We start from the raw sequence: 13299 nt of genomic DNA on the forward strand, positions 1-13299 counted from the left end.
TACCGCACACACACATGAACACACATACACACACATACACACACGCACACACACATGCACGCACATACGCACACATACAAAGAGGGAAAGAGTAAGGGAGAGGGAAAGACAGAGAGAAGCACACACACTCACATGCATAGTTCTAAGCTATGCACACACCAATGAATAGTTATGCATTTGCAAAACATTCAAATCCAACAGAAATGGATGTGGATGCACACAAAAAATACACACATGTGAATGCTTGTGCACATGTACACATACACACACAGGCATGCACACACACACACACACACACACACACACGCACACACACACACACACACACACACACACACACACACACACACATACACACACGTTGGTATAAATCTCTGGTAAGGCTTTCCCCCTGTTATTACAGTACCACTGCGGCAGTCACCCCATCATCCACATCCAGACTCAGAAAGGGAGGGGGGATATTATTGCAGCCTTGCTCCATCCAGGCAGATGGGGTGGTGTTTGTGGGGGTGTGTGTGTGTGTGTGTGTGTGTGTGTGGTAGAGGCTGTGCTGCAGATCCTAATGGATGTTTACCTCCATCTGAAAGTGTGAGGAGAGGCCTATGAGTGGAGCTGCCACCCACACGCAGCAATACGGGGTGAGAGAGGCCAGCCGCTCAGAAACCCTCCACCCCCCAAACCGCCTCCGGCTGCTGCCGCCACTGCTGCAGTCGTCCAGCCAACAGCACCCAGACAAGTGTGCATGGCTATGCATGTGTTTGTGTGTGGGTGCAGGAGTGTTTGCGTGTTTGCATGTGTCTGTGTGTACAGTATATTTGATAGTGGACAGAAGAGAATGCGTGACTTCATTGGATTGATTTATTATAAGCACAGCTAGGGTCATGCCATCTGACCAGACCAAGGTCAGCTGAGGTTTTTCTACTTCTTCCCTTTGGCCATCTGTCTCTCTCTCTCTCTCTCTCTCTCTCTCTCTCTCTCTCTCTCTCTCTCTTCTCTCTGTCTCTCTCTCTCTCTCTCTCTCTGAGTCACACTCTGGCTCACAGTCTGATGAGGCACCAGTAAATGCTGCCCTGCCTAACGCTCGCCACTGAGACTTCCCCATTCTATGTGCCTTCACACAACCTTTAGACCGGACTAGCATCAATATCAGGCCCAAAGGCGGCACATATATCAGCCCCACTGTTATGCAACAGTGTATGAAGCCTGTTTCACGTCAGTTTCTCTCCCCACTCTCTCTCTCTCTCTCTCTCTCTCTCTCTCTCTCTCTCTCTCTCAACTGTGTGTGTTTGTGTGTGTAGTAAAACAAGACTGAGCCTTTGCCTCATTGTTTGGAGACAGAATGTGGAATGAAGCTGGAGTGTGCAGTTATAGAACAGACTGGGTATAATTGCATTTTGTCATAAGGAGAAAGTGGAAAGACCCAGACCGTGAACGATCCAACTTGCAATAACTGTGGGGAATACAAAAGAACCAGCAGCAAAGAACACACAGAACTGCATAATGTGACGGAATATTGATATGTATATTTTTACCACAATGTTCCATTCCACTGTACAAAGTTGTTTATAGTGGCTTATAGTGGCTACCATTTATCCTTGTTGCTCTCTGCCATTTTCTAGTTATTTCAAGTAAGTGAGTGAGAATTGGCTGTTGAGATTCTTCTGTCTGTGTGTTGCCTCATTAAACTCACCATACATGGTATGCATTGCTATTTTGGAGATAATAATTGATCATTTTAGTAACTTTTGTTATTTTTACACAAATAGTACCATTAGTATATTTATGAGACCTGCACTTGTGTTGTCTTCTGGACCACTTTAAAATGGCCAACCGCTGTGTGTACCCAGATGAGCAAAGGTTGTTCCGCATGTCATGTCACTCCTGTCCACTCCGGGGCTCCCAGGATGAGCATTGGCGGCAGCACGGCCTGGGGCTGATTGCTTACATGGCTCTGTGAATGGGGGTTTCCTACTGCTGACACTGTGGCTGTGCTGGGGTGAATTATTGAGAGGTGCAGTGGAAAAACAAACACTGAGTGTCACGTTCACCGTGGCATCCTCCTGGAGACCAGGACCTGACCAGAGAGAGAGGAGGACTCTGGGATGAGTCCAGATATGGTGGGCCATCTACATCTACCAAACCAGGTCCAGACCATGATGCATCCCAGTGTCTGTAGCCAGTGTTGTGGTGCGGTCTCTCATCCGATCTCACCACCTGTATACGCACACACTGCCTCCAGTTCTAAGGGTGTCTGAAAGATTTTTTTTTGTCAGAAAGCATCCCCAGTGCTGAGCTGCTATTGTCTGATAGGCAGGCTGATTGTCTCTCTGAGGCAGGGTGCTGGGCGGCTCTCCCTCACTGCAGAGGTCTGCTGGGGAGCACGCTGCGGCCACTCCCTCATCTCTCCCTCGGCCCCAGTGCAGGGCTGCTGTGGAGGCTGCTTTATCCCAGGGCCACGACAGGCCTGGCGCTTCCCCATGTGCCCGGGGCTCCTGTCGCTGCCATTGTCCTCCTTCAATCTGAGGGGCTGAGGGGGAAGAGATAGAGCAAGAGAGAGAGAGAGAGAGGGGAAAGAGATAGAGATAGAGCGAGAGAGAGAGGGAAAGAGATAGAGTAAGAGAGAGAGAGGGGGGGAAGAGATAGAGAAAGAGAGAGAGGGGGGGGAAGAGATAGAGCAAGAGAGAGAGAGAGGGGAAAGAGATAGAGATAGAGCAAGAGAGAGAGAGAGGGAAAGAGATAGAGCAAGAGAGAGAGAGAGAGAGGTGGTTGGAGGTTGGGGGTGAGCTCTGCAATGCAGCAGCCTCTCTCCACTCTTAGTCTGTGAGGGCAGCTATGGAGGAGGAGGAGGAGGAAGAAAGGAGAGGAAGAATAGAGGGAGGAGTGAGGAAGGAAGAAGAGGAGGAAGTGCCAGTGGTGTCACATGTACATTCTCTGTGCTTTGCCATCACCTTCCTGTGCACGGTCACACAGCCCATCACATGTTATAGTCTTTAAAGACATACAAAGGCCCTCGGAGAATCATTTGTGAAATGGGTGTAATGTTATCACTGAGAATGTTAATAGTTTTGCATGGTGCCTGATTTCAATTCACCAACAAATGCACAGCTGAGAGAGTTTTGAAAACAGCAAAAGAGCGATAGTCCTTGAGTCCTTGAGTGTCCTTTGAAGAGAGTCTGAATGAGTGGGCAGTCACAGTCACCCATTCATCTGGGGGAATAGGACTTGTCGGCACATCACAAACACCCAGCTCTAGAAGACCCACGGGTGGGCTGTTTTTTTGGGGGGTGGTGGGTAAGACGAGTGGAGGTGAAAACCCAGAGCCAGCGCCAATCTCCAGCTCCCTACATTAGCCAGTGCCAGGCAGATTTGTGCTGATTTCGGTCGACAGCCTTTGAAATTCCGGGAGAAAAAGAGCGGAAGCAGCTCTCCTGTCAGCCACAGCATCTCATCCCAGTGAGAAAAAAAAAGAAGGTCAGTGCTGTCACTTCCATCTGCAGCGGAGGCTCGCACTAACACACCACCCAGCCCCTCCACCAATCACAGGCAAGTCGGGAGAAGGGGACATTGACTTATCTGTATCAGTGTGGTGAGACGAGAGGGACGATGTTGTCGTCCTCTGACAGACGTAACCGGGGCTACTGATGAGCTCCGAGTCTGGAGTCCTCCTCCCACATTTGATATGGGCTCACTCTCTGTACTCACTTATCCACAAATGCAGTTTCACCACCTCTGCTCCGTGTGCAATTGGCTTAAATCAAATTGTCAGATTCAAAGTGTGAATGGTGAGTGCATTATAGTAACTACTTTGTATCTGATCTGATGTGGTAGCTGTGTCTAGTTTATGGCTGTCATCCTAAATCATATAGATTTAAACAACAAGAGCTGTTGGCTCTGACTTTGACTGATGTGTCTATCCTTTCAGGCCATCTCAAGTAAACTGAGTATCTGAGGTCACTGAGTAACTAAATAAAGCCAAAGGCCCTGTCCTGTGAGAACAGAGTGGCCAGCCTTGTCCTGAATGTCCTAAAAGGCCAGGACTAACAGAGCCCTCACGGGTTCGTACGTGGCCTCCCGACCTTTCATCACTTCTGCCCGTCAGCCCCACCCACACTCCCCTCTTCTCTGTGCTCTGATTGGTCATTTCTTCTTCGGAGGAACCTGGAGGCAGGTTGGCATCTTGGGGGATTTTTTTTTTTGGCTCCCACAATGCACCACACACACTGAGATTCTGGCCAGCACTCGGGGAGGCGTGATGATCAACCCAGTTTCTGAGGGTGTACTTTCTTTTCCAGGGAAGGGGGGAGTGTGTGTGTGTGTGTGTGTGTGTATGTGAGTGGACTAATGTCTCTCTCTGTGTGTGTGTGTGTGTGTGTGTGTGTGTGTGTGTGTGTGCGTGTGTGTGTGTGTGGGTGTGTGTGTGAGTGGACTGATGTGTGTGTGTCTGTGTGTCTCTGTTTGTGTGTGCATATGTGAGTGGACTGAAGTGTGTATGGAGGGGGGTGCTGCTGAAGGCCCCTGAAGGTCCCCAGTCCCATCCCGGTGATGGAGCTCCCCCCATGCAGAAGGCTCAGACAGGCCCCCCTCTCCCCTGCAGTGTCATGGTACGGGAGGCTAATAGGAGGAGACAGCCTGTCATTTGCACATGCTTGTGGCCCTGTCCTTACACTGGCTTCTGCTCTGGCTGAGCTAATGGAACCGAAAGTAATTTTGCCCATCCACAGAGGAGGCAGAATAACAATAGAAAAAAAAGCACACACATCGTCCAGACACGGGGGCTTAAAAAAAACTTTTCTATTCTTTCTGGCATAATGGCCCTTTTGTTGAGTGTCTGAGGTAGATTTGGAAGGAAGGGGATGTTTTGCTGTTCAGTTTGTTGTCTAGCACTGGATACTTGTTGGAGCGTGACTTGCTAATTCTAGAGGAGAGTTGGAGAGTGTTAATATGGGGTGCGTGTGACGTGGCTGACGTCTGAGTAGAGTGTAGGCGGGAGGACAGGAGAAGAGAGGAGGAGCGGAGAGGAGAGGAGAGGAGAGCGCTCTCTTGAAAGGCCCCCACCGCTGTCATCCGCCATCTCCTCTCAGACCCACGCCTTGCTTCGGATGGGGGAGAAGGTTGCCATGCCAACAAGGCCTCTCTTATCACTGAAGTTGTCTACTTCTCAGAGCAGTGCCATCCTTAAATGGGCGTGTATGAGTGGTGGCAGTTGTGTTCGCTCTCTTTTTGAAACTGATAGCCTCTCATTCCAAAGCCTCTTAGTGTTTCTATTTGTGGTATTTTCTTTTGTCTGGCACAGACATTAACGTTTATGTCCATCACTTTCCACCCTTCGATGTGGTCGACTCCCGTGGGACTGCGCTTGTGCCCAGTCCTGGTGGCCCCTGCAGCCAGGCTTTGACACATCCGCTCTGGAGACAGAGTCAGCAGTCAGGCGGCCCTTAACGTTGGCTCCACGCCCAGGTGTAAGGCAACCCTCTCCAGCCCCAGACACAACACACACACACACACACACACACACACACACACACACACACACACACACACACACACATTCAACTCCCCATTCAACCTTCACCTGCCTCTGCCAATGGACTGGAGTTCAACAGAGGCCCACCAGGGGGTGTAGTTTGGCCAGATGGGTCCCTCTCTCTCTCTCTCCCCCTCGGCTGGTCACAGCACGCCTCGTCAGCTCGGCGGGCGCTCGGCTTGGCTCCGGGACTATCCCGCTCTGCAAGGCTGTGCTCCTGGTGCTCAGCGCCCGGCGGCCAGCCCTGTGTGTATGTTTGTGGTCAGGCCTGGAGGTCTGCCTCAGAGATGCTGAATGTGACCTTGATGGCAGACTTCAGCTGCTGGCGCCTAGAGGGGTAGAACAGGGAAGAGACAGAGGGAGGAGAGAGAGAGAGAGAAAGAGAAAGAAAGAGGGAGAGAGAGAGAGAGAGGGGAGAGAAAGAGAGAGAGAGAGAGAGAGAGAGATAGGTCCTATTTTACAGCTTGTCTAATAACAGGAGTGGATATATTAGGGCAAGCCTTCTTAGGGAGCGGCTGGTCAGGGCCTCTTATAAATAAACAGAGGCTTGATTCCCAGGTTGAGATTTATCGGTGCACTGCGGTGAGAGGCTGTTTCTTTACGACCCTGAAGGGACACGGGGAGACACTGCAGCAGAATAGGGCCCTTTGTGTGGGAGACGTCTTACAAATGATGATTCCAGGAACGGCCGCGTGCACTTAGGGCCTCGTCACTGATCTGAGGACAGATTTTATGAAGGGTGATTAATACACATGTATTTAGTGTGCTGCACAAAGTGAATATGAGGGTGGATATAAATGATAGGCTGGTAATTTGTTCTCCTGACTCCTTGTTCTCCAGCTCCCTCCCCACTGACAGGCACACCACACACACCACCCTCCTCATGCCACTGCTACTGGGTGCTTGAATGTTGTGACTCAGCGTCGCCATCTTAGGCTGTTCGCTATTGAATTGTCTCTTCTCTGTGTGTGTGTGTGTGTGTGTGTGTGTGTGTGTGTGTGTGTGTGTGTGTGTGTGTGTGTGCGTTTGCACGTTTGTGTGCGTTTGTGTATGCATGCTATATGAAAATCCTTTGGCACAAAGACAATGGTGAATCAGTGTAATCAAGTCCATTGAGCACTTTATGTAACACCCTCTACTTCCGTCATTGCTGGAATGCTCTTTTTTAGGTGAAGGACATGCTGAGCTGTATAAGGCAGTCAAACTCTGAAGCCTGCATGCACCAAGGCTTTTCTGGTTGCTAACTTCAATTTCTCTCTCCATCTCTCCCTATCCCACCTTGCCATTTTTTTCTTTAAAAAATCCTCCTCATAACTTCATTCCCAGACAATCTTCTAGTATAAATATCATAGCTTAATAAGCTTCTTTTATTGATGCCCTAGCATAACTGCTGTGTATACTGCACCGATCGATCAGGAAGGCGATGCTGTTAAATAGGATTGATCACTTTCACTTCAAACACTTCAGAAGAAAATGGTGCCTTGGCAAACACCAAATGAATTCATAATGAAGGCCTTATTTGCCTGTTTGTTTGCCATGAGGGCCTGAGTTAGGAATGGAAGTCTAGTGTCCAGCATTGGTCCCACCCCAAATGTTAAAAGTTGCAATTGGTGAATAAACTCTTTTGAGAGGTGGATAAACTCTGATAAGAGTTGGATAAACTCTATTTCTGAAATTTCAGAGGTGGATAAACTGTGTTTACTTGCATTTAACCTCCACTACAACCCTGTGTGTGTGTGTGTGTGTGTGTGTGTGTGTGGTGGGGAAAACGTTCAGGCAGAAATGACTTTGGGGGGTTTTGGATGTGTCTCAGTGAAGTGGCACCATCCTGATCAAAGAGAAATCTGAGCACAGGGGAGCCTCTCCATCTGTAGCAATGAAAAACGATTTGATCTCCGCTCACAGCCATGCTTGTCTCCGTCTAGTGCACACACACACACGACCTCGTCCTACATCCCTCAGAGAGACAGAGTGAGAGAGAGAGAGAGAGAGAGGGAGTGGGAGATAGAGAAAAATAAAGGAAGATGGAGAGAGAAGGAAAGTAATTAAGAAATCGCCCGCGTCTCTAATGGCGGCTGTGGCAGGAGCGCGTGGCTTCAGTGAGCCTGTGAGAGGCCACACCAGCCTTCCAGACGCTCTGCCCAGTGACGGAGGACAAACGAGATGTACGGGCCTGCTTTTCTTTCCTTTCCTTTTCTCTTTTGTTCTCTTCTCATCTTATGCATGCCAGCACTCCAAAAGGCCATTCCATTAATGTGCTCACCCCCTCCCCCCTTACCCCCACCCTGTCTCTTCAACTCCCCTCTTCTCTCTTCTCTTCTCTCTTCACTCCTGTCCTTTATTCTTTTTCTTCTCTCCTCTGCTGTGCCCTGTCTCTATCCTTGACCTAAGTCTGCTCCCCTGTCCTCTCTTCTCTACTCTTCTCTTCTCTTCTCTTTTCTTCTCTACTGAATTCCCCCTCTCCCACCTTCTCATATCCTCCTCTTAACTCATCTTGTCTCCTGCACTCTTTTCTCTTGGAATCCTTTTTTCTCTCCTCTAATTTCCTTCCCTCTCCTCTCCTGCTGAAAGCTCCCTCTGTCATTGGCAGAGAATATTTATTGCAGGTGCTTAAGTTTGTCCCTCATGACTCTCCGTCTCTGCATCAGACTAAGAGTCCATATCAAGGAGACGGAGCCTCTCTGTTACTGTCAGCTCAGCTTGTGAGGGTGGCTTCATGAGTAAACGCAGAGTACGGCAGCATTTCTCTGTGTGTTTCACATGATGAAATACTTGCTCCCTAAAGTCAGTTTGTTATGCATCGAAAGAGCGTTTAATCAAAGTGCACAAATGCGTATATGTCAGCACGGACTCTGAAGAGCAAATGCTTTAGGAGAAGCTGTTGACGGTACAGAGGGAGCATACTGGAGCTCTCTATCATACTGTGGAGGCCTGTGTGCCTGTGCTGGCCGTGCTGGCCGTGTTCCATGCGGGAGGCTCTTTGGCTCTGTGTGTGCAGCCTGCACTTCAGTTCAGCTCACTGGCTCTGATGCACAGGCTCTCACCAGAGAGAGATCGATAGAGAAAGGATGCAGGGGGCTGTGGAGCTATTCTACTCCTCACAAAGATGGACACTCTCGATGCCCGCGTTGCACTTAACTTCCCCTCTCTTTCTTTCTCTCTCTCTCTTTCTCCCTGTTCCACTCTCACTTAGTCACACACACACACACACACACACACACACACACACACTCACACACCCACACACACACACACACACACACACACACACACACACACACACACACTCATCCACACTTGCACACACAGCGAAGCTGACATGTGAGAGGTGTGAGTGCTTGTGGTGAATATAAATGATAAGCGCTGTCATCCCCTCTCAGTATCTCCACTTAGGCCATTTAATTCTGGGTGTGTGCAGCTCCCCCCGATCGTCTCCGGTGTCTGATCAAGCCTCATCATGTGACCCCATTAAGGCCCCTCGCACCTCTCAAGGCCTCTCAGGCTGCTGCCGGCTGATTGCATTAGCCTCAATCTCATTTGCACATGTCTGTTAGCTAACTCAGGGATTCCCAAACTTTTCCACGACAAGGCCTTTTCCACTAGGTTTTGGCCAAGGACCCCCTTGATGTTTTATTAATTAAACCCATTGACAATACTACGGCAAATGTAAAAATACATTAAGCTAATCTAATAATTATTATGACCGCCGCGCAGCGAAGCAGCGGTCATATAGGTTTAGTCAGATTTTTTTTTTTTTTTTTTTTTTTTTTTTCTTTTTCGCATGCCCAAATTTCCGATCAATGAGTCCCGGGACACTGAAAGACCGGGGTACACAAAACTTGGTGGGCATGTACCCCCACATGGATAGCATGGAACCGTCATTCTTCGTTTTGATCTGTAGCCCTCCCCCTCTGGACTGGACCCCCCGAAAGGAGGGTAGGGCAGACACAGTTCTCTGTGAATATCTTAAGAACTGTAGGGCCTAGGATGACCAATTTTTCCGTTATGTTTGCCTCCAGGGGTCATGTTAACCCATTCCATGTGCACACATGTGCATAAACAGATACACACGCACATACATACATTTACAGTAATCATAATTATGACACATACTCACACAGTAGACATATGCGCATGCATGCACATGCACATGCACAAACACACATCGCGAGGCAAACACACAAGCACGCACACACACACACACACACACACCCACACACATAAACACAAATTTGTACACGCACACATGCACACAATTCAAGAATTTTTCCCGTCATCTACTCCCTGAATTTTTGGTCATTGATATCCGGGACACCGAACCACCGGGGTACATGAAATTTGGTGGGTATGTAGCCCCACTAGACTTTTACGGAAAGATTTCATTTAGTCCCGGGGACCACCACCACCCCCACCCCCACCCCGTGCTGGGCCCCTGAACCATAAAAAAAAAAAACAGTTTTTCCTAAATAACTACCTGAACCGTGGCACTGAGGATGAAGAATCTTTTATGGTATGTTGGTCTCAAGGGCCCACATCAACCTGGCTCATAATCACTCATTTGTGATTTGCACCCCCACCCCCCGGTAAAAAATGAAAATGCAATATTATTCTGCTTTAATCGCCCCTATCTTCAGTTAAGATGTTCAGAACTGCACCAAATTTTTATGTGTATGATTGACCTGGCATTCTCTGAGGGTATGCCAAGTTTAAGTAGAATTTCATCCATGGGGGTCTAAAAAAATTAGGTTATGTGTACATTTAGTGACTGTACACTCATTGGCCTGTACACACACAGGCACCCACATACTATCGGTATTAGAACGGCCGATACATAATTACAAATTCAGTAGGATTAAAAGAAAGCCAAAATAAATATTCATCATCATCATGGCTGCATTTTCAGTATTGGCGATAAGTAGTCGTTTGTCCACTAGATGGCGATCGTTGCAGTGAGGCGTAATTTTGTTGGAAGTTAAAAGTGGGTTGGAAAAACAATGGGACGCTTCCTACAAGGACTGTAATTTACATAGCTATAGCATATAATAAGGATAGGGGCGATGTTCACATGAAGTGTAATTCCCATTTCTTCTTGAAGCCGAAATAAATCTGAGGATGTTTATCGGACATGCTTGGTTTTACTGCAGGTACGTTAATCTTGTAATATCAGTAAGGACCTAGGTAATGTTACCGTTAAGCGTTGGTTAAGTGATGGAGGCATTTGATTGATTGCATTTGTAGAAAACTATAAATGCGGTTATACCAAGCAAATGTATAGCAGCACTGTTTGTATCTTTCGACTGTCATGTATTGCGTGCTACAAAATTATTCTGTGCAATGGAAGATTTACCAACGTTACACCGGTCTGATACAGTTTTGCCTATACATCGCGTGAGACTGAGGCGCCTGTTTTTTTTTGTTTTTAAGTGCGTGCAGGGTGTGAGAGGGGAATCGATGTGCTTTGATTCCAGCTTGGTAGTTGTAGTCTGTGAAATTAACTGTAAAAAAGCCATTGGTTTCACGTGACAATTTATGTGTGGAAGTATCCAAACAATGTCACCTTCATTTTTCATTATGGCTGCTTTAGCAAAACACCTTAAGCTACTGTGTAGTGGGTCCCATTTAGAAGTGGCTACTTCATTGCACCAAATTTTATGTGTATGATTGACCTGGCTTTCCTTGACTCATGGAGCTAGTGCGTGAATGTTATTACAACTTTTCGATACATAATTACAAATTCAGTAGGATTAAAAAAGCCAAAATAAATATTCATCCATCATCGATATGGCAGTTTAAGTCCGCTTGATACTGTAAGGCGTAAAGTCCATTGGTTTCCAAAGGAGATTTTATTTGTGCTTGGTTTTACTGCCAGCATAGCCTATTGACAATTTATGTTGTAAATAGGCCTACCTTATAATCCTAGCTTGAGAGGGAAGCTAACAGCTTTCTATTAGGATCTAGTTTGTTAGTTACCGTTTTGTCATAACTCCCTGATGCATTTTTGCATTTAGAATAGCCAGCAATTTATGTTGTAAATGTATATCTCAATCGAAAAATTAAACAATATCGGTGCCTATGGACTAGGCTGGGTGAACCCAGCCTGATCTGCCCGCTATTTATTTTTGATTTCTTAAAAGATTGAGCTTGGTCTGATGAAAGCCAGACTAGCCATGGACCTCAGTTACACAATGCAAGGGAACATGAATCAGCCTATATTTGCTAACAATAACGGACAATAGCTCTTCAACTTTGGCCCGTTAAAATGTGTATGAACAGTCTAGCGACGCATTTCATCAAGGCCCATTTGGACATGTCAGTTATTTGCACCACTGGTTAGATGTAAAACAGCATTTCGTTTCAGACTACTGTTACTTAATTTGTGCATTAACAATAACGTTTCAGACTACTGTTACTTAATTTGTGCATTGACAATAAAGTATTACATGAACTAAAGATGACTAAAATCTTATGTAGAAGAAGACACATCCATCCATCCAAAATGACCTTTGTTTTTGATAGCTGTTGAAAACGGCATGGAACTGACAGAGATGTTTTTGTTTATAAATACATAAAAAATAAATAAATAAATAAATAAAATTATGCTGATACCTTTTGCTTTTCCCAAATACAATGTAGCCTACAGGTGTAAGTGACCTTTCATCAATCCAGTTGCAATGGATGAACTGTGATGAACTGCCCTACTTGTGATTGTTTAGAGATTTTAAAGGTTTTATAACAATGCTACATCTTCTTTGGCTATTCTACAATCTATTCACCTTTTCAGCACCAGTAGGCTACTTTCTGTGCAGCCGCACACACACACTCAGGCATGCCAAACAAGCATACACAAAAGTTTCAAGAGTGGGGGATGGAGTAAAATATGGAGACAAATTGAAGTGTGATTTATTTTCGCGGAACGGATGTCCAGGACTGAGCGGCGGTCATATTTTGTACCGCTATGCGGTACATCTAGTTTTTCCCTCCAACTTGCTGAGGCCCCCCTGGCACCCCCTCGCGGCCCCCTAGGGGGCCCTGGCCCCCACTTTGAAAAACACTGCGCTCACTGACCAGGACCTTCTTCTCTCTCTCTCTCTCTCTCTCTCTCTCTGTCTCTCTCTCTCTCCAGCAGTAAGGAGTGACCCCTTCCCCTCTGGTCCCAATGGCAGACGGTCGGCAACCCGATGACAGCGCCCCACAGTGGGCTTCCCCAGGAGGGGCCCAGGGCCCCCCGGCCTCTGCTGCTCACGGGGAGAACGGCTTCTCCCCCTCCTACCGGGCGTGCCAGCCCGGAGGTCCCAAGGAGAACGGCTTCAACGGCGACCTGTCCTCTGGACATGCAGTCACGGCAGGTGAGCCAGTCTAACCCCTGCGCCTGGAATGTCAGTGCTGCAATGCTGCAGTTACTGCATGGAGCAAGACGCTCCACTGTTGTGATTTTAAACTGTCCTTTTAGGGGGGATGTGTATGGCATAACAGTGTCATAAAATGAGTAGAAATGATAATTTCCAAGTTTGGTATGCTTTTTAAAAGTGAATGCTTATTAGCATGCTGTGTGGCCTGACAATATAGAAAAAAAAAGCCCATGAATGTAATTCAGGAGGTGTGGTTGCTGCACAATGTGTGAAATTCAATGTTATGTAATGGAAGCAGTTCTTTATGTAGTGGCCCGTAGATAACCCCTTTAACTCATATGCTGTACCTGCATTACGGAGCCTGTGCTCTGCTAAGCTATGCCTGTAGCTCATAGCTCATTTTCATTAAAACAGGTCAGAGGTCAG

The 13299-nt window shown here is 47.2% G+C and overlaps 1 protein-coding gene across 21 annotated transcripts in view; it reads left to right on the plus strand.

Moving 5' to 3' along the window:
* Window positions 1–13299, plus strand: part of map2 (microtubule-associated protein 2) — an 87739-nt gene that overhangs the window by 40373 nt on the left and 34067 nt on the right. For 20 of the 21 annotated variants that reach the window (XM_048238260.1, XM_048238266.1, XM_048238250.1 and 17 more), the window contains exon 4: window positions 12648–12870. In XM_048238260.1, coding sequence (XP_048094217.1) covers window positions 12681–12870 — 190 coding nt within the window. In that variant the 5' untranslated portion in view covers window positions 12648–12680. The remainder of the gene's footprint in view (window positions 1–12647; window positions 12871–13299) is intronic. The other variant, XM_048238251.1, reaches the window with a different exon arrangement.

The sequence above is a fragment of the Alosa alosa genome, chromosome 3 (assembly GCF_017589495.1).
Source record: "Alosa alosa isolate M-15738 ecotype Scorff River chromosome 3, AALO_Geno_1.1, whole genome shotgun sequence".
NCBI lineage: Eukaryota > Metazoa > Chordata > Actinopteri > Clupeiformes > Clupeidae > Alosa > Alosa alosa.